Genomic DNA, 22,243 nt, shown 5'->3' with positions numbered 1-22,243 from the left:
CATTATTACTAGTTACATGTCTTTCTACTTTAATATTGAGCATTTAACTGTATACACATGTAAATTACCTAAAGGGGTTATTGCTGTATTGGGATTTAAGAAGGTACTAATTAATATTTTTGGTGTAATTATTTTGAGAGTTCTACATTCTTATCTAAAATATTAGTTGAGAATTTTTAATAAAAATCCAAAAGCAAATAAAAAAGGCATCTAATAATTTCACTCACATATATTTCCCCCTTGGATCACTTGAAGGGAAGTTCAAGGAACATTAAAGTTCAAAGTTTCAGCCTCATGGCCTCAAAGATTTCTCTACTATCTTTACAATATGCTTTTAAGGTAAAGCAGAATGAAGAGCTTCCCAAATGTTTACAACATTGTGTATATGTACTTGATGTCAAAAAGAACTTTACATATTATTTCTTAAAATATTTCTAAAGATACCTCATTACACATTTTTGGATTACCATGGGTTTGTCAGTTTGGAATGAAAGAACTATTCAAATCTTGTGTTTAATGGATTAAAAAAAACTTTAATTACACATTTGAAGTCCTGGTTACACCCTAGGGATTTATTTGCTTATGAAAAGTCAAACTATGAATTACAATATTGCAGAATAATTTCCACATCAGCAGATTAGTTTTACCATTCAATCCACAAGTGATTTGTAAAATTTTGCAATGCCTAAAAAACTTCGATACTACATTACAAAAAGTCACTTAAATATTAATGAGAATGATAGATGTTTGTCTTCTCCTTTTGATATTGATAGTAAATAAAAGATGGAATATTTTTATTTAAAATCAATCCTTTATTCCCTCCCACCCAAATATAATAAGTAAATAGCAACGCGAAGAAAGGCTTCCTTTAAATCTGTTGTTCAGTCCAAATGTATGTTAGGAAAAAGGTCTATTTTGTGTATAAAATATAGCAACAAAAAAGGGAGCTGTAAATAGAAAAATAAAACATGTAGAGGAGACAAATGTTCTGTGTACATAGCTTTAAAATCCCAACAGGGAACACTTGTCAGAAGAGAGACTACACATTCATTAACTTCCAAAGAGCAATATTTCAATATGTTAATTTGTCACAATAGATTTACCTATCACAACCATTTCACTAGTCTTTACCAGCAAGTAGCGGTTCAGCTGAAATGGAATCAAGATTTTCACTCAAATGTCTTAGTTACACAGATTTTCCTGGATTATAATGGAGCACCTGCCAACATTCAGTCAGCTCCTAGGCAATGAAACTCCTTGTCAGTTATTCTTTCACACAGCAGCAGGGTCTTAAATGGAAAAGAGCTCTGTTCATTTTTTATTTAAATCATAGGAAGAGATTATATCATTGACTAAGGAAAACATCTTATTTCTTGTAAATCAGTTAAAAAATCTAAAGCTGTGAGTAAAAAGTAATGAAAGCAGAGCAGCTATCTAGGTTCCCCTTTCTTTACAGTGATATGGTAAAAATACAAGGAAAATGCTTAACACCCTTTAGTTAGGAAATCTGGTCCCTTCACTTGCTACAGGGCTCAATTTAAAATAAGAAAAGAAAAAAATAGTTTTGGCTGTAGCTTCAGTAAACAATAGATGATGAGAAACCTTGTATTCAAAAGATCTGATAACTCAGAATACAGACTTTATCACGTTGATATTGCCTACATTCCCCCACAAAGCTTGGCAAATAAATAACTGAGGCCTATTTTGGTGGAAGGAGAGAGGGGCATACTAGTCCCAGCATCAAAACAAAGTTATGAAAACCACCAACTAACACAAAACAGTATTTCTTCTCCTGAATAACAAAGACATCATGTTTGCATATAGAACAGCTTTTGTATTATTGCTGTATGTGTAATAATATATTAAGGAACTCATAACAGACTGCACATTACAAACTTAAGGTTCTTTGGTGAAGAATGAAAGAAAACAGTATTTGAGCTTTAAAGAAAACTATTTTATCCCTTTTGCTTTTATCTATTGATCCGCTGGATCCTCTCACAGAGCAGGGAGAGGTACTGTGTGAGTTTCACCATGGCAACAATCACCACACCCCCAGCCATCATACAGGTTGGCCAGAAGAGTGAATGGAACAGCACATTGGAACTGTAGAGTTTGGTTAGGATGACACTCTTCTGGTTTCCTTCTGGGTCAGAATAGCAGGAGAAATGCTGGTACTTCCTGAAGTTTTCCATGACAACATTCACCAGGGACATGGATTCTTCAAAGTTTTTTCCACACTTGGGTATATAGGAGCACTGTGGAGAATGAGACAAACCATCACCAAAAGATGCTCTGTTGTGTGTGCACGACACTAAGAGGGGATAGAGTGTAGTGGCCAGCTTGCTTTTATCCATGAAATACCCTCTGTAGTCAAGCTTTTTATGCTCAAACTGGTGCCTCTATTAAATCCTAAGTAATCACTCTGATTAAAACAATGTTTTAGGGCATCTGACCAAGATGCTGTTTGATAACTCATTTATACATTATTTATTGATTAAAATCAAATTATAATCAATATGTTAATTAGCTTGATTTAGTCACACCACATTGATACATTTAAAAAAGTAAATGACTCCCAAAGTGTTCTTTTTTGCCATAGCTAAGTGTTGAGGGTTTTAATTATTCCTTTTGGAACATATTTCTCCATGGAATAAAAGTCGACTCTTGTCATCTTTTGTCCAGAACACAATCTGTTTCTATAACATCAAAAGTTATCACATCATCCCAATATTAAAGACTTCATTTTATTTAGCCAAGTCACTTTGATCGTCTCATTACTGTCATTAAAAAACAAAAATAAAGAAACAAAAAAACCCAACAGCTATACCCCTGGTGAATTGCTGAAAAAGGAATTTTGGAAAGTGTAGGGATACTGAACAAAGTATCCTACGATGAGTGAGCCATATTAATTTAGTAAGCTAAAGTAGCTTTTCTCATAAGCCAAGGAAAAATAAAATAGAATCAAATCAGTTCTCCATTCACTACTAATCTGGGAATTTACCAAATCTTTCTACCTCTCTTACATTTCTTGCTCACTCTTCCACACTACTCTCTTTTCTCTGTACACACTTACATCCTTTGATTCTTTACCGTTACATCCTCTTTTTCCTTCGTGCCTTTCTTCCAACTCCCCCCCTCCACCAGTTTTACCTTTTTCTCTCTGTTTCTTCTTCCTGTTCTCCTTTTCTTTTCCTATTCTTTTATTTCTCTTCTGGATACAAATGGAATTAAAATAACTTCTTTGTAGTTTTTATTTTTTATTATATAGATATATTATGGCATATTTTACTAATTTAAAAGTGATCTCTGAGGAGATTAAATTCCTGTGACCCCCTTTCCTTGGTTTGTAAAGGTAGACAGGACTGATGTAACAATGAATATAAATTTTTTTAAAAGTTGGGAAAAAGTGACATTAGTCACTTTTCTGGGTGATATATAGATCCTTGGTTAACTCCCCTCTTTATGATAAGTATCTCCACAATAGGAGAAAAATATTCTCTGTCCCTGATTATATATATTATCACATGATTACTTTCACTGATTTACCTGAATTAAAGTGGTTTCTGATAGGATTGCTGTTAATGTATAGGACATTTTATTATGACTTAGAAAACTGTGGCTCTTCTTCAAAATACTATTATTTCAGTTGGAAAATTATCATAATAAATGGATTTAAAAAATAACACATACTATTGTCATTTACCAGTTTATAAATTGTGATGATAAATATTCATATCAATAACCTATACAATGTGATTGGTATCCCTAGGGTTGTGGAGTGAACAACCTACCAGACTGTATGCAGTGATACAGATGAGGTGGGGTATAGGTAAACTCTGAAGCACACTGATATGAGATTTGGGGTAGCATCTTGGAATTTCAGAAAAAAAATTAAACCTGTCAGATTTACAAGAAGAAAATAAAAAAGAAATGAAATGAATTTCAGCTAAAAGTGCATTTGGAGTACTCCTTCCTGTGACTTTATTAGTGGGTACACAGATAACTTTATTTCACTGAGCTGTAGTTAATGAATTATTTGACTATTACCAACAGGAAGTTTCTTTGATTAATTAAGTTAATGCATGCTTACATTATCTTAAACCCTCCTTAAAGTGATGCTCTCATAGCAAGGCCCAGCTGACACCTTGAAAGGCAACCCTCTAAGAATAAATGTAAGCACATCCATACATGTGAATATAGCAGAGTACTGGTATGAGCACAGCACTAAGGATTTATAAACATCTTTAGGAAACCAAAATTTCACAGTGAATTATAACTTAGTACAACAACTGGCCTGTTACTGCCACAAAGAAAATTCTCCGTCAATTGGATGACTCTAGATCAGAAAGCTATAACACAGTTATGCAGCTACTTTCTGTTGGTCCTTTTAAATGTCTTTAACATTTGAAAAATTGTTTGTTGAAGCAAAGCATGAAGAAAAATAAAACAAATAGCAGATAAGGCATTTATGGCTGAATTCAAACAAACCCAATTTAGATTATAAATGCTTCAGGTACATTTTTGTGTTAAGATAGTTTATAGTAGTAGTTTCAGTGCTTAATAGTACTAAGTTATTGAAATGATGTCAATAAAAATGTCATTACATTAAAAATGAAGTTTTTTCCTTTGGTTATGCTTTTGTGAATTGATTTGTTTTAAAGTTTTTTAAAAGAAACATATGTCAGCCAAATGGTAATAATTCTGTCACTAGGTAAGATTCTTCCAACTAAAACAAGATATAAACTACCTTTGAGACTGTATAACATGGCTATAATACAGAAGCTGATTATTAAAGCTTAAAGCTGTTAGGGTATGAAGTGCATACTTTTTGGGTGGCCAGAGGGGCATGTTACAAACAAGACTGGGTTTGGGTCCTCAGAGTGGGTGGCATATGCGGGAACAATAGGCGGAAGCTACTGAGAAAAGATGCTTTGCCCTGGTGTTTTTAGCTTTTCCTAACCTTTCCACCAGTCACATGTTCACACACACACACACACACACACACACACACACACACACACACACACAAACTGGCTCCTGCTTGACTTACAGCCCCTGAAAATTCTGCCATATGTCAATTATTATTGATGGGTCCTGTTGTGATAATGAATATATGAGGTAGAATTAAAAGCTCCTGACTGATGTTCAGAAAATCTGGTTACTGTGTTACTGTAGGCAGGTTATGTGATCCCTCAAAACCAATTTCATCTATAATAATTGGGTTAATGAGACTTCTTAGAAGATTTCTGTGAGTATTACATGAAGAATATTCACAAAACATCAATAATTTTCCTACTTTAATTTCCCAGTTGTCCACATGATTTTCCAAAGTCTTCAACTGAGTGCCACATACTAAATTATGAAATCTCTATGTAGGGCAAAATTAGCAACCATATGATTTTCGTGGGGGTAGAACTGTCAATGGTTCTTGTCTTATATTTCTCCCCTTCTGTCTTAAGAGATTTGATTATGCTAAATTCCTCATTAGGATCCTGTTTCCAGTTCTTTGGCTCAAACTAAAACCATATGTGTATTCCTGAGGCTAGTGTGAATTTGGAGTAAAGATTTAGTTATCTTATGATTTCAGCATATGTTTGGAATATAATTTTATGTGGTTGATATAGAGTATATTATTGAATATTTTTGAACAAGTGACATTTTACTAAGTGATGAAAACCTAGTAGGAAAAATATAATGTACAAAGGAAAGATAAAAATCTCAGCAGTTTTAGATCATTCACTTTTTTGTAGGACATATGGGGTCGTAAATATTTAATTTTTAGACTGTGCATGGTATATAACTGAAAAGAATATATTAGTAATTGTTTTCCATACATAATACACTTAAGCATTGACCAAAGTATGCTAGTATATTTTTTACCATGGTTGTAGGTAATTTTTTCTTTTGTGCCTTAACATAGGAATATACAAGCCTACCAAAACTCGGAAGTAGACATTCAGCATCTTTCTTCTTGATGCTGATTTTTGTTAATAAATCTTACTTTCCTCCCCAATCCCTTAATACTTGGAGGACAGAAACTTCTTTTTAGTATAGAAAACCACACAATGGCACCAAGGGCATGACCTTTCTGTTTGCAGCTCTGAAAAATCTGAGTCCTTAGTGTCTCCTAATGGTCCTTTCCCTTACATGGTTAATGAAGACTCAGTAGTTACATTTTCTCTCTAGTTCTTTAGAACATGCCTGAAAATTTTCTTAGGCTAACTTCCAGGATTGTTTACATTGGCAGAGTTATTCTTATTCTCTTGATGGGCAGAAGTTTCGAGAAACTACCTGTTGGGGTTTTGGTGGGTATGCTTCAGTAGTCATGTGTGAAGCAAAGTGACATGCCTTCATCCTAAAGATGAAAGGTGGATGTGTGTGGAATGGCCGTGGGGTTGGATGTGGGTGGATAACCTGCCAGCCTCCTTTCTCTTGCACTGGTAGGAAGGGAGCTACCAATCTCTCAGGATCCCCTCAAGGGAGGGGTTTGTTCTTCATTTGCTTTTTTTATAAGAAAGGAAGTATTTTATTTCAAAAAGCAGTTAGAAGTTTAATGCAATCCAAACAGTATTCATTGAATGCTGATAAATACTGTGCCAATGTGCCAGCTAACATGCAGGTGTCAAAAACATATAGGTGTCAAAAACGTAATACAAGATAATTAGAAACAGCACAAAACAAGGGTAGGATGATGAGACAGGACAGGAATATGTCTAAAAATGCTTTCAGTAAAGACTATATCATCATAGAGGTTGATCACAAGTCTCCTCCAAAAACTCAGTACCCAGGGAATCCTAATCTACAATGTCCACAAATTAAACAAACAAATAAAATTGCTCATGTGAAATATCCATATTCTTGGTTCCAAAGAGGGTGGAATTTTTCTAGTGTACTTAAAGCATATTAGGTATATATTTATTAATGATATAAAATGTGCCAAACTTTGTTCTCTGTGGTAGAGAATAAGATATAATTCCAATTTTCAAAGAATATGGAGATCTCCAGTTTGTAGCCTTGAGTTACTCTGGACTGTAAGAATGTTTTTCACTTTGGAGTTCTCTGAATATTGGTGACGGATACAGGAATTGTGAGAGTAAATTAGGACTTCATTTTCTTTCTCCTTCTCAGACTTACTGCTCTTTATTATTACTTCAGTTTACACCTCTAGTGTCTGCTTAATTTTGGCAAGCAGGGGTGTTTAAAGTGTTGGGTAGAGAAAAGGAAAACAGAATTCATGCCCTGCTATGCATGGCCATTTCTTTCAGTATTAAGACAAAGTTCCTCCCAGAGAGAGGTTTTTTTTCCTGTAATTGCCCAAAGCGCTCACATCTGTTATGGCATTTCTTCTTGTTTTGAAGTAGAGAAGAAGCTTAAAAGATCCAGGGAATTCACTAATGAGATAGGAAGCATCTAAGCCTTAGGATTAGTCAATACCCAGAATTACCTAAACTATGGGGCTTCAGGGCCAACTATGTATCCCATTTGACCCAGAGTGAGTCAGATATCTCATTTGACTTTGATGCTTTGCCATGGTCCTCTTTCTTGACATTGGGAAGGAAAAGGTTTTTTTCCTGCTTTTCTTCTTGAAGCTCAGAAACATCATTGTTTATGTGCACTTCTTTTTTTTAAATAACTATTATCAAACACCCCCCCCAAATTAAAACCATTCAAAGAAGAACAATTCAAGGGGAAAAAAAACTACAATAATATTCAAATACAGTAGAACTCAACCAAAACAAGACTGAAAAGCACTTAAACATTTTTCCATATAACTTAAAAAAAATCTCAAGCACCAACAAGACACCAGAGGATGTGATTTGTTTCAGAAAGATCCCCCAAACCAACAATGAACAAATAGTGGTCTGGAAAAAAACTCCAGTTAGTTAGCAGACTCCACATAAGCCAAACTTCTGCCTAATTTAAATTTCGATACAGTCATATGACACGTGATGGAAACACAATCCGAGAATATGTTATTAGGCCATTTCATCCATGTGTATCCTTAATTACAATTTCAGTTTCTCACACTAGAGAACCTATTAGGTATTTACACATGTGTGTCCTATTTATTTCACTTAAGAGGATGACTTCAATATGCATCCATTTAGGTATAACTGTCTCTAGTTTCTCTTTCTTTATGTGCACTCCTTTCAAGCATGTTCTTCCTTTCATTTCTGCTCAGAGATGTCTCAGTGGCTCCACATTTGATTTTGGTGAGGACTGACCAGTTTTTTCAAGCACCCCCCTGCCACACGCACACACATATACCCACACAATTCTGAGTCTGTGGTTCATAGGGAGTTTCAGCAAATATCTGATAAATATCTCAAAATTTAGGGTGCTAACTATGGAGATGTCAGATATCAAATTTCAGGGCAAGTTTCTTGACCCCCTTTTGGCCCATTTTACAGTGAGCTTCTGTCTGCTTTAAAACCACTCTTTATAAACCGGTGCTGAAAATACAACCCTAACTTGTCTGGAATCCACAGAATTATCTACACCTAATTCTATTTCTTGCTGTTGGTCCTAATCACCTCTTGAAATATGATAGAATGATGTGGATTCTGCTCACCAAAATATGCCAATAGAATGATATATGTCTTTTGGAATTTGAAATTTTCAGATTTTTTTTTTTTAAGAGTAGGAAAAATTTATTGAGAGAAAGATAACTTCTGTCTAAAAGAGCCAGAAGACGGACCGGAAAGTGGGTTGTCTGCTCACCCAACTTCTCAAAGGTGTTTTATGGGGTCAGATTTGTTATTGTTACTTTCTCAAGAGGGCGTTCTGAAATTATTCTCATTAAAAGACAGAGTGATAGGGGCTGGGGATTTAGCTCAGTGGTTCTGGCACCTGCCTGGTAAGTGCAAGGTCCTAAGTTCGATCCCTGGTACCAAAAAAAAAAAAAAAAAAAAAAATGACAGACTGGTAAAGAAACATGGGTTTTAATTCAGATCTAGTCATTTGGCAATTGTATAATTTTGGAAAAATTATTTTTTGAGCTCAGATTAATAATTATAGACTTGATCTTAGCCAAAAGGGCAAGAAGCGATTCAGATTAATAATTATAAAGGATATTTATTTCTAGTGTCTACCATGGGATTGCTGCTGCAATTAAATAATGCAATTAAATAATAAATCATGTGAATATTTAGTACTATATAGTGTCTATCACATTTAGGTCTTGATAAAATTTGGCTATTAATTTAGGAGTAAGATTAAATGAAATTCTTTTAAAATAGGTTTTTAGCATAGAGCTGGGCAGCTAGCACATACTAGGCACTTAATAAATTTTGGGTCTCTCTTATTTTTCCATTTAGATTTGCCATTTTCCTCCCTTTTCCATACCCTACTAATGCTGTGCAGAAGAATTCATGAGCTTTGCATAGAATCCCAGGATCTCAGAGCATTCAAATGTAAACCTGAATAAAATCTAAGCAGTTCCCTTCCACTGTCTGAAATAGTTTTAGTTGTCATAAATGGACTGGGGAGAATGCTAGTCATCCCATGAATAGAGGTGAGGAATGCTGCTAAATGCCTGACAGTGGCTGAGGCAGGTCACTTCTTCACTCTCACAGGCAGCACAGAATTATCAGACTCTCCACATCAGTGGTGGTGAGCCAGAGGAAATCTTGTCTAGATGTGTATAGTCTCTGGTCTTAGATAGTATATAATACTTTGGAATGGGTGACAAAATGAAAGGTGATGCTAAATTTGAAGTTGAGAATAGTTTATGGAATCTACTCTTCACTAAAAACAGCTGTTATCCCTATGCAGTTACCTACAAAAATCATATATATATGGTATCACACCATACAGCAAAAAATATAGTTTCTCATTTTACACTAAATTGCATTTTGAATACATCCTTAAAGCAGATGAGCATGTTCTGAGAATCCTTGGTAAGCAAAAGAAATTTAAACTCTCACAGGTGATTGGAATTGAGAAATTCACAAGCAGAAATTGTAGTGAAAATACTCAGCTACTGTTTCTGATTCCAGGGACAGCCTTGTCGCCACAGGAGGAAGGGGCCCTTGAGTACACTTGCAGCTCCCAGAGACCATTAGTCAGCCAACTGCTTCACAAGAGCATTCCAGCTTATCAGCTTAAGCAGCTTTAGTTGTACCGTTAGCAAGAGGCTGGGTATTGGGTTTAAAGGCTAAAGAAAAAAAATGAGCGTATGAAAATTTAAAATTAAAATCCTTTTGAATGTGTTCTTGCAAAGACGCGGACAACTTAATTGATATTCTTTTGCCTCCTGTTGTCTCAGCTCCAGCATTGTCAGTAGTGCCTTATGGATCTCAAAAAAACTGTGTCCATTTCTTGGCACCTGGGGGAAAGATCATTATTTTGTTGAGGGCTGGAGAGGGTAACAGTAAAGGGAGGTCGACACTGAGACCTCTTACTTTTTCTTGGCTGGGAATATACTAAGTATTCTTCATGTTGCACAAAGATGGCTGAATAATCTTCTGATTGTAGATAGATGTGTTTCAGGATGTATATTTCTGATTAAAGCAGAAACTATCTGCAGGGAATAAAGAATTATTGGGCCAGGGAAGTAAGCTGAGTGTTTGGTGCCTCTTCCTCAGGAATATTTGCTAATTGTGGAGGTGGCTGAGATCCTAAGGGGGCTGGTGGCATTTTTGACAGCCTTCCCAAGTTATGGGAGGCTATTATAACTGAAGGACTATCAAGTGGGTACCCTGATGACTCCTGAATTCACTTTGGGTGGGGCTCTGAAGAACAGCTTCCTAGAAGCAATGGTCAACCTGAAGTAGACAGGTCTTCACAAGGGCTGCAGTATGGAGTGGAACATCTTGATTTATGAAGTCAGAATCAGAATGCAGTGTCCAGAATGGCTGATGTCCTTAGGGACCTGGCAAGCACAAATGGAAGTACTTTTTGCAAAAGATGACGTTATCATGACACCCTGGGCTTAAAGTTATTTTTATAAATAATTTTGAATATTTGATGTCTAAAAATAAAAAATTCAGATAGTACAAGACAACCTAAAAGTCAATGAGAGAAGAAAAAAATTTAGAGAAGGTATATAAGGACTTGAGATGTAGAGATACTCAAAATAGACCTTAAAACAATTATAACTTAATTTTTTGTATTGAAAGACATACAGCACAAGAATTAGAATATTGAAGGAAAGTGGAGATGATAAAATAAGTTACCAAACAGATATTCTAGGACTGAAAACACAGTAAGAGAAATTAACTTAAAGGATGAAGTTAATGGATCTGCCAGAGTTGAAGAAAGAATTGCTGAATCAGAACATCTAGAATGAAGCAAAGTGACATAAAGGAAGAGAAAATAAAAACAGGAGAGTGAGACACAGAGAGCACATAATGAAGAAGCCTAGTGTATGGCCAATTAGATTCCCAGAAGGAAGAGAAAAAGTGCGAAGGTAGAGAAAATTGATGAGATGACTCAGTTTTGTAAAATCAACAAAGAACATTAAAAAAAGGAAAAAAACCCTGGGAAATGTTAAAAAGGATAAATAAAAACAGTTGCATACTTTGCACACGGTTGTTAAACTGTAGAAAACTAAGGAAAATAATCTTTAAAATAGGCCAAGATTACTTTTAAAGAAGTAGCACTTAGACTGAGGGCTGATTTTTGAACAGTGACAATGTTCACAAGAAGACAAAGGAAAGAAACAGCCAACTCAGAATTTTGTGCTCAGTGAATGCACCCTTAAAGAAAAACATGAAATAAAATATTTCCAGACAACTGGAAACCGAGAAAATTCTTTAGATCAGAAACTGCTCTAAAATAGACACTAATTAGACACTATTCTCAGTGGGAAAATGATCCCAGATGGACGATCAGACATGAGACTGAGGAATGATGGAAATGGACACAAATGAGGACTGATATACATTAATATTTATGATATACATTAATATTCACATCCACAACAATGTCTACAGGAGTAAAGTATTTAGAGAATAAAATGATACTACTATGTAAGTTGGGAAAAGAACAACTGAAGTTAAAGTATTTTAATGTTCTTGATTAGTCAAAACTGCCATTGTAATCTCTAGGCTAAACACTAAAAAATGGTAACAGACTAGGTATCTTCTGTGAAAATAGGAGAAGTAGGAATAGGAAAATAATTCTGTGAGGAATTTTTAAAAATGGACTGGATCTAATGGCTGTCCTTATGAAAAAAAATAAATAAAGAAACCCATAAATTTGTCCTGTACATACATAAAAATCACTTCCAGGCAGTTTATGCTCTATATATGAAAGGAAAAACAATAGTGTGTCTAGAAGATAATTTAGGAGTATGACTTTATGACATCAAGATAGGTAAAGATTTATTTAACAGAACAACAAAAATATTAAACAAAAAGGAAAAGATTGACAAAATTTGACTACATTGACATTAATTTGTTTGTACTCCATATGGAGAGTGAAAGAACTCTATAATGGGAAATGATATTTGCCATATATATGAACAACATAGGTTAAACAGTTGGTAAAATGAATGTGAAAAAAATATAATTCGATAAAATAGTGGGCAAGGGACTTGGGTAGACACTATAAAAAAGGTATATCCAAATGACCAATAGATCAATGAAAAGGCATTTGGCAACATTAGTCATCAGGACTAGGAGGAAATATCACCATGTTAGCTCAAATTAACATTACAGATGATATCAAGTATTGGTGAAGATTTGGAGCAATATAAACTCTCATACCCACAGGGTTGGTGGGAATGTAAATTGGTACAGGCATTTTGGAAAACCATTTGTCATTACCTATTAAACTTTAAAATATGTATATCTTTTGATCTAAATAGTTTATTTCCAGGTTTACACCTGACAGAAATGCTGGTGCTTGTGTATAAAGAAACATAGACAAAAATATCTATGGCAGAGTTATTTGTAATAGTTTCAAACTATAGAAAACTCAAAAATCCTTATCAATAGTAGAATGAATAAATAAACTGGCATATGTGTACACTGGAGTGTGGTACAGTAATGGAAATGAACTACAACGAAATGGAATGACTCCAACAAATATCATGTGCAAATGAAACCAGATGTAAGTGAAAAAATTCTGTATGGTTTCATTTGCATAATGTTTTAGAAAGGCAAAAACTACAATACAGTGCTGAAGGATATATACTTAGGTGATAAAACTACAAAGAAAACTAAGGAAGCAGTAGTAGTAATGGTTAGGATAGTGGTTATCTTTGGTAGGGGTCAGAGACTGTAGTTACTAGGAAGGGGCAAGATGGGTCAGTCTGGGATGCAGGAATTTTTGTTTTACTCTTGGGGTTCCATGGCAGAATCTCTTCATGATAAATACTTCAGCTGTACTTTTTAATTTCATGCACTTTTCTGTATTTGTGTTATAATTTTATTTAAAAACAAGGTAGTAGGGCAAATAAGCCAAATGATGGCCGAGGACAATGCTCAGAGCAGGCAAGGTACACATCGTAAATATATAACTGGAACTTTTGATGGTAGCTTTATTCTCTGTTTATTGCCTAAAGAATGGATTCACAGAGCTGTAGTGATAAAATGTCAAAATGAGGAAATGGGAATATTTCCCACTTTTTGATGTCTATTCAACTTTGGCTAATTTCCAGTTCATCGGAGATGTGAGTGTTTTATAGGCATTCATCTTCACAGATCAGCTTTGATTTAAAAATCTGACTTGAGGCAAGATCTTGAAAAACAAATAACCTTGTGAGGGAGCTAAGCTTTATACATTTGCAGCACTGGATTAGGACTGCTGTTGTTTGTAGCTACTATAAATGAAAGAAAATCAGAGCAAACATTTTCAAATAACATTCTTTGAAATATTCATTAAGGTGTGTCCTCAGAGGTATCTGTAAGGCTTCTTTCAAGTTATTGTAACCAAAATACAGAATGAGTTTCCTTAGTCTGTGTCATACATTAGGGACAAATCCTATTCACTCCCTATGTACTGAACCTCAAAGCTACTGCACACTCCACTCCACAGTAGCTATAAGCAATACCATTTAAGCCTGGCAATTGTAATGAAAAGTTTTTATGGGACAAATTAGAGCACACAAAGGTTTTATCCTGTGAATATGAGCCAGCTGCCTTCTTGGAAAATGGGATCAGGCTGTCTGGACATATAAATTGCTACTATAAATCCAAAATTGAAGTATTTAATTGATAACGCCAGGTTGGTTCTGCTGAATCTTTACTGATCACTCCAGACCTTATAAATATAAATTTTATGCACAATTTTAATGTAACACACATTTGTTGAGCAGCAACTAGCATGTGGACTTGAATCTATCAGCATTGGCAAATTCAACCTCTTTGAACATAACATATATGAAGGAGACACAGACACACAGACAGACAGGCAGACAGAGAGACAGACAGACAGACACACACATACACACACACATGCGCACACTGACCATGGTTTGAAGGTCTCCCTTGTGCTAGATATTGTGCTTTGTCCAACACTACATGCTGCGCTCTATTCTAATCCTCACAGCAACCTTTTATGGTGGCCGGCCATTTGTTCTTGTCTTTTTAGAGAAAAGGAAGCTGAAGCTTAGAGAATTTAATTTCTATTCCAAGGTCACAGAACTAAGTGACAATGACTATGGAAAAGTAAAATATAGTTTTACCCTATGGGTTCCAGGTCCCATGACAAATACCCTATTTTTTTTATTATGTACATCTCTGACTAAGCTCTACTCTGACTTTGAAAGACTCAGCCCGTTTGTAGACAAATAAGGATATATTTATCCTTCCAAACGGAAGTCAGGGTGAAATCTACACCATCATAAAATGGGGGAATGATTTGTCCATACCTTGCACAGAAAGTACATATTTCCCAGGTAAAATAATGAATTCTGTGAATGGAAGAGGCAGGGCCTGCTTCCTGGTGTTATTTCCCTTTGAAATGGTGGCAGAGGGGAACTTCAGAGAGTTGTGAGCTCTGTGGAGAATGCAGCAGGCCAACCTCCTACCTTTTGATTGATTTTCATTGTCTCTTCAGTGTGGTAGAGAAGGAGCTTTTCTCCAGAAGAAGTCAGGTTCACATACACCTGGAGGCAGGGGTACTGAGAGAGTTTCCAGCAATCTGGACCACAGCTGAAGGAGCAATTAAATGCTTCTGTGATGGATGCATTCAGCAAGGTGCATTGAGACTCTTCGGTCCACACACTACAGAGAAAAGGGAGAGTAAGAACAGGCCCATGAGCTACTGGCAAGGAAGGTGTGATTGGAGATGTCCTTTTTCAAGTCTACAATGCAATCTGCCAGTGTAAAGTTTATGCCTTTGAGTAGAGCAGCTTTAGGCAAGCTACAACATAGCATAGACAAACTCTGGTGCCTGATAATTTGCTCAGTGATTTCTGTTGGACATAGTATTCTCCAATGCTAATTTAGGTGAATCTTTTCCTGTATTGTAAGCATAAGGCATGCTTTTAAATAACAACCTACACTCACCCTGTATTGCTATATTGTACAACTTCTGGTCAGACTCCAGTCCTTACCTCTGGTAGGCTTCACTTTGTACTTTCTTCATCTCAACTCCCACCACAGCCCAGTTTGTAGGCAGAGAAGATATAGGGAGGAGGGAAAAGATCACAAAAGGAATGGGGTGGTTGGGGTCTAACTTGACAGATGGAAGGACAGTGATATAGTGCCTTAAAGCCACTATAATAAGGGATAAGAGACAATTCAACCTTTTGATTACACCAAAAGAATCACTTATTACATCTTTTAAAAACGCTAATTGGTGCTTTACGGAAGTTATTTTCTTTTGTTCTCTCAACAACTCTGTAAGTTGAATATTAATTCCTTCAAACAGTGAGTTAATTGAGAGTCAGAGAAATCAGGCAGAACATAGACAAGGACACCTATCTGGTAACTGGTGGAATTTGTCATTTTTACCCAGTCCAGTATTTCTTTAAGGCCCAGGCTCATTCTATTGGGTTGTCTTGCCACGCTATGAAAGCTCTGGAAAGAAAACTTCTATACAGAATAAGGGTTAATAAGGACACTTGGGCCAGATCATCTGGAAAGATTCTACCTGCCCTTTGGTCAGCTTTCATTTTAAAATACCTTTAGTTTTATGATCAAGGTTAACATTTGTAGTTAGGAGGTAACACACCAGAAATCAATGTTTTGCTTGTGGCCATAAAATGATTACCATAGTCGGGAAAACAACATGCTTTCATACAGATTAATTCCCTTTTCTTTTGCTGGCTGTTCATGGAGAGCTCCATGCACCTTTGCATGTGTGGAGTTTTATGTCACACGCAATACACTAGACTACTGGTGTGGCAAATTGTATTTTCCTGGAACATGGATGGTCAGATTTTGCTTATATAATGAGGAAAAAGCCTTAGATGGTCCTAAGCAGATCTGGGGGGCTGCAAGAGGGTTTGGAATCTGTGAACACTTGGGGCCGCAGACATCAGCACTTACACTAAGAAAGAGCACAGCTGAAGGCCATCAGAGAAACAGAGCAGAGCAGTCACAAATGTGAAGGATGATGCCTTAATTTTAGCAAATTACTGTGTTTCAGCTAGATTTTGCTTCTAAAATGAAAGTATTAATTTAGATGGAGAAATGAATGCCACAAAATGGTCTGAATTTCTTTTTGGAATGAAACTTCAATTTTTCTTTTGAAAAGGTCTTGTTTCTTTAAGCCAGACCACTGTAAGACGTCCCCCACTGGTTTAGCAACACTAGGTCCACCTGTGCTTTAAGTGTCCAATTTATGGACAACAGTTACCTAGAGATACCGCTGGGATTTATCACATGGTTTACTCAGGAAGAAGCTCATTTGTTGTCTTACTATTTATTTCCCTCCTTAACTGTTCAGTCAACCAGAGAAAAATATGAAAATGAAAAGTGTTCAAAATCTGTTATTTTAAAAGGTTCATGCATAGCAGTGTTTCTCAGCTTTGAGAGTATATTAAAATCACTTGGGGGAGCTTTAAAAATGCTGAAAAGTGGGTTCCACTTCAAACCAATTTAATCTGGCCACATGTAGGGTGATGGTGGTAGGGCCTGGGCATCAGCATTTTTAGTTTCTCAGAAAGTTGCAATGTGTTGTTGAGAAAAACTGATATGGAGGGAGGCAGAGGGGTGGTATAGGGTGGAAAAGGAATGAAGGTGGGGACCAAACAGAAGCAAGAAGTGGCAAGAATACAGGCTCAAGTAGTGGAATGTGGGTTTGAATCTTAACTCTGACATATGCCAGAGCTGTGTTCCATTGGACAAAGTATCTCTATTTTGAGCCTCAGTTTTGCCATTCTTATAATGAGTATTTTCATACTTAGTAGTTGTGAAACTGAAACAATGTATGAAAGTCTCTGGCACATAGTAGGAAGTTTATTTGTAGGGATATCTTTATTGTTGTTATTAAATTATATTAATGAACAAAAACTATGTACCAGGCACTTCTGAATGTTACTAAGAAGGAAGGTGAGACAGATGAACTTGGGCTTAATTGAGAAGTGTGGGAGGGGAGGCAAGGAAGAGACTAACACAGTGATCCAGCCGCCCAAGGGCATTACCTCTGCATGTACGAGCGCAGGAGTGTGATTCCCAGTAGAAAGTACATCATGATGGAGCACACCATCATGGCCAGTCCCAGAAGAATGGCCCGGTCCTCTCCAGCTTTCAGTGCTGTGACTGTTTTCCTTTTGTCCAGGAGGTCGTGGTCCCTGATTTTTTGGTAGAAATTTCTGAAGTTGAAAACAACACAGTCTGATATGAAGTTCACAGTTAATCAGCGTGGTCCCAGAGAGTGGGGAAGTTTCTATCTCTCCCTTCCTAGAGCTAGAGACCTAGAGGAGCCCTGTGAGCCTGCCTTAGTGCAGTTGGATTCCAGCATGTCACCACTGCCTCTGAACACAGACAGACACACACACAAACACACATACACACATGTATGTGCACCATCTCAGGAGGAATGGATTCTCCTTCACCTTGGGGCTCATCTTTTACTATAAATTAATTTTCCTTCTCTCCAGCTGTAGAGAAAGAAAACAATGCCCTCAATCTTCAAAACAGTGCTTTGGGTGTGTTGGCTTTACCATTTATCAAGCTGATTGGCACCAAAATATTTTACAATTTCTGAGTACCTAATTGAAGAACAATTCAAATAAATAGTAGCACACACCAGAAATCTACCAACCGAATCTCTATTTCCTCTGTGTAGAGATAGACAGGAATTATGTTATTTAACATTTTTCTGAAGCTTAGGGTTGCTTATGGTTGTCTTGGCTTGAGATTTATAAGCAACGTGAAGATGTGAAGACTCAACCCTCTCCTCACATGTGTAAACACTCAAGTGAGTTAGAAGTGCTAATCAAATCAAGGACAGAATCCATAACTTTTGACAGTTTCATTGGTACTTTTTTTGAGCACATAATTTGATGACAAAGAACATGAGGCTGGAATTATATTGTTTGCTGTGTTCAAACCCTGGTTTCACTGTGTCCTAAGTGTGTGATCAATAATAAATTTCTTAGCCTTTTTGATCTCCATTTTCCTGCAAAGTGGAAATAACATTTAAATGTGTTAAAATGGCTGAATGAGACAACATAAGTAAGTTACCTAGGAGAATGACTGATATGAGGTATTTAATAAATGTTCCCATTCAAATATGGGATGAAAAGCTCAATGGCTCAATGATGTAAATGTTAGAATATCCTAAAATTGTTATCATTCTCCAAAGAATTTCTAAAGGACAGAATGGGGAGGAAATGAATAGTGTAGAAACTTAGGAATGGAGGACTGGATTGAAAAGAATAAAGCAGAAAAAAGTGAAAAATATCTGGGGCGTTGGATGCTCAGGAAAATGCATGAGATGTATGGATAAGAAGGCGGTGCTCAGGAATTACAGTGATGCTGGTGACCAAAGTACGGCTCAGGCTGCTGACCCAGCTTCTGTTTTAATAAGGGAGCTTTGGATTGTAGGCAGTGAAAGTGGGGGGAATTCATGGCCTTTTGGAGTCTATAAACAGAGAGGACAAATAGAATGCTGAAAATGGAGAAGGAAGCTCTTAAGTCATATTTTCAGTTTTAAACAAAGAGGCAATACGCACAAGTATGACTTCAGATTTTCCTGCAATTTTTTGTATAACTAATTATTTATGTTTCTTGGACAAGAAACCACAGTAGAATTCAGTGTGGAACTTTGCAAGGAATGACTTCTGTTGATTGTTCCTGTTGTTTGTACAATTAGCTACAGGTTCAGGGCTTACGTTTAACTTTATACTCCACAATGGCCTTACTGGTGGTTATATGGCCAAGATCTGTTCTAATTGGTTGGTCCATTCTAGGCTGGTTGTTAAATATTTTGATTCTATATAAAGGTGGGATAGTGTATATGCATTTACTATATTTCCAAAAGGGATTAGGGTAGAATTTTTACTAATGTAGTTATTGGTGCACAAAATTAACTGATTAGCTATCATTAACATCATTATTTTAAAGTTCTCTTCATGAGATAGTTGGTACAAATCTTAGTTTTTTTTGAGGAGTGGGCACATTGTAGGAGGAGAATCACAAATGAATAGATGTCTTTGTTCATCTTTTCATAGTCACCACTCATTCTCAGCTGCTTAATATCATTGCCAGAGGCCTGGAGAGACCATATTTTTCAGCTCACAAGGCTGTTGCACTTGGGCTAACTGGCCTGCCCTCCTTTTGAGTTCCATAGACTGCCAGTGACCCACCCCCTAATTTCCCTATTCTTTTTTGAGATTTTTCTTGGGAAATTGTAGGATTAAATAAAAGCTCTTTAAACATGACCCTTTATAAACTTGAAAAAATTGGTGCCCATTAGCAATAAAAGCCAGTTGGCAGAAAGACTTTTGAAGCAGGAAAAGACAGGCTGAGCCTGAGTGGCTTCAAAGACCTGCTGTAAAATAATAATCTGCTGTTACTTTCTAATATTATTCATCAACATGTACTTAAATGATGGCTGCCACTGAGATTTGCATTTCCCACAGATGGAAGCCATCAAGGAAGAAGCAATATCCTCACAGTTCTAGAATATGAGGCTGTCACACAGCATCACGTATCAGTCCTTACCCACAAAATAAATGAAAGACAATCAATCAATTTTGTCACCAGAACAAAAAGCATACAAAAATGATTCAAACAGGTAATTTACAAACAAATCACAATTTCAAAATAGCTAACAAATGTTCTTTATATGCTCTAGAATGAATAGCAAGGGGGAGAAATGATTGGTTTCTACATAGCACATAGACCCCTGGGAAATCAGCGCTATTGCTCAGCAAAATGCAAGTGTTAAGTGGGTGGAGCTCATCAATAATTAATGGATAAATAAAGGAATGAATGAATAATTTGGAAGGGCAAATAGTTCAGATTAGGTCCATGAATTTATCTTGAGTGTTGATAATCTCTTGTGTCTGGGGATATGGACCCTTGTACATAAGAAGACAGATATACAAGTAAATGTCAACATAGAGTAGTAGGTTCAATGACAGAGTTACTCATTGAGCTTAATGAGAATACAGGAGAGGAGTAATTTCCTCAGCTTGAGGAAATGGGACAGGGGGCAAGGGTTAAACTTAGGGGAAAATTTCCTGGAAGAATAATGTTTTAAACTGAATCTTCAAGGTTGATTCAGAGTTAACCAAATGAGGAAAGGAGTGGAGGACATTTCAGATGGAAAGAATCACATGAACAAAAGGATGGAGAATTGACAATTGCATAATGGGAATCAGAAGCATGTTAGTACCTCTGGGATGAGTGTGGGACAAATGAAATGGGGCAGATATATTTGGAAAGGTATGTGGGTCATGAAGGGGCTGTAAGTCACTCTAAAGAGATTGCCTTTATTCTGCAGTTAATGGGGAGTTGTCAGAGGGGGGCATGCTCAGAGCTCCAGAATGATCACTGGGGCTGCTGTGTGGAGATTAGGTTAGAAACAGAACAAGACTTAAATCAGAGAAATGGGAGATTGTTTCAGTTATTTTGGCAAAGGATGAAGAGGTCTGGATCCAAGAACAAGATAGGAGAAGACTTCCAGGAAGATGGTGGAGTGGTGAGCAGCAGAGAGAGGGCCTCTCTGAGATTTGGTGTTCAGGCACTGGAATAAAGCAACCTGAGGAAGAGAAAAAGGAAGGAAGTGGGTCCCTGAGACCCAGAAAGGATCTGTAGTAAGAATTGAAGCCCACAGGAAGAGGGAAGAGAGAATCCCCAACAAAAGGAAAAGGCGGTAACAGGCAGCACCTTGTACCTGAGTCCGGGCCCAGGGGAAGGGTGGCTTGAAGCTGCAGATGGATTGTGACTATTGGTGACTCCAGAGATCTCCATAGAGAAAGTGCACCAGTGGAGCAGAGTGGTGGACACAGCAGCCTACAGTGGTTGGTGAGTTGTTAGGGTTTGGACATCCCACAGGAGAGAGCAATCAGCTGGAGGCCATCTTAGAGAGGGGCCAACTGAGCTCAGAGCTCAGAACAGCTGCAGGCCAGCTTCATCTAGTGGCTTCCAGTGTCAGTGTCAGAGTTCAAACCTGAAGGAGGTCAGGGAGCTCAGTTTGAGCCAGTGGGGGGTGGGGGAGGCCATAGACTGTTGGAGGATCCTTAGGTCCAGTTCCAACCTCACAGCCAGACACTAGCCTGAACTTCAGTGAAACTAAAGGTCCAGGCCTGTTAGAATTAATCAAGTTGGATTTGTACACTGCCCATGTTGTCCACCAGTGACAGCAGAGACAAACCGTGAAGTGGTTTGTTTTTCTTTTTCATTTCTCTCTTTTCTTGTTTCTGTTTTCATTTTGTTTTTTCTTGACTGTTCTTTCTTATTTTTATATGAGTGTGAACATGGTTTCTAGTTTTTTTGTTCTGTTCTGTTCTTGGTTTTATTTCTTCCTTCTTTTTCTCCTGTCTTCTTTACCATTTTCCCAAAGTTTTCATGATCTTCCTTTGTCCTCTAGCCTTGCTTCTACTCTCTTCCTCTTCTATTTCTCTATTTCCTTCCAATTCCTCTTAAATGTTCTCCCCTGAGGGTAAATTCAATATATTGAGGGCTTATTTACTGTGAACATTTTTCTGGTTTGTTTTAGATTTAGTTATATAACCACAAATATACTTCATACAGTTAAAGGTGGCAAATTAATGGTTACCACAGCTTGTCATTTTCTAGGCTGTTTGATGCTATTGTTACTGCTGATTGTACTACTTTAGGCAAGGTGACATAATTGTTCTTCCTGTTATACCAAGACTGAGATAGCCTAAGAT

General features: G+C 36.8%; 1 protein-coding gene across 3 annotated transcripts in view; it reads right to left on the bottom strand.

The window, feature by feature from the left end:
• Positions 1-491: 491 nt before the first annotated feature.
• Kcnmb2 (potassium calcium-activated channel subfamily M regulatory beta subunit 2) overlaps positions 492-22,243 on the bottom strand; it is a 311,318-nt gene continuing 289,566 nt past the window's right edge. Inside the window, exons 4-6 of one of the 3 annotated variants that reach the window (XM_087186547.1) lie at positions 17,540-17,689; positions 14,978-15,173; positions 492-2,255 (exon numbers count right to left, since the gene is read on the bottom strand). In XM_087186547.1, the coding sequence (XP_087042673.1) occupies positions 1,971-2,255; positions 14,978-15,173; positions 17,540-17,689 (631 nt within the window). In that variant the 3' untranslated portion in view covers positions 492-1,970. Of the gene's footprint in view, positions 2,256-14,977; positions 15,174-17,539; positions 17,711-22,243 lie in introns of all 3 variants that reach the window. The other 2 variants (XM_021254420.2, XM_004834616.3) reach the window with 2 other exon arrangements.

This window comes from Heterocephalus glaber, unplaced genomic scaffold, assembly GCF_053883595.1.
Source record: "Heterocephalus glaber isolate CG9 unplaced genomic scaffold, H.glaber_assembly_v1.0 deba00001504, whole genome shotgun sequence".
Taxonomy (NCBI): Eukaryota; Metazoa; Chordata; class Mammalia; order Rodentia; family Bathyergidae; genus Heterocephalus; species Heterocephalus glaber.
This window is presented reverse-complemented; position numbering and strand designations above follow the sequence as displayed.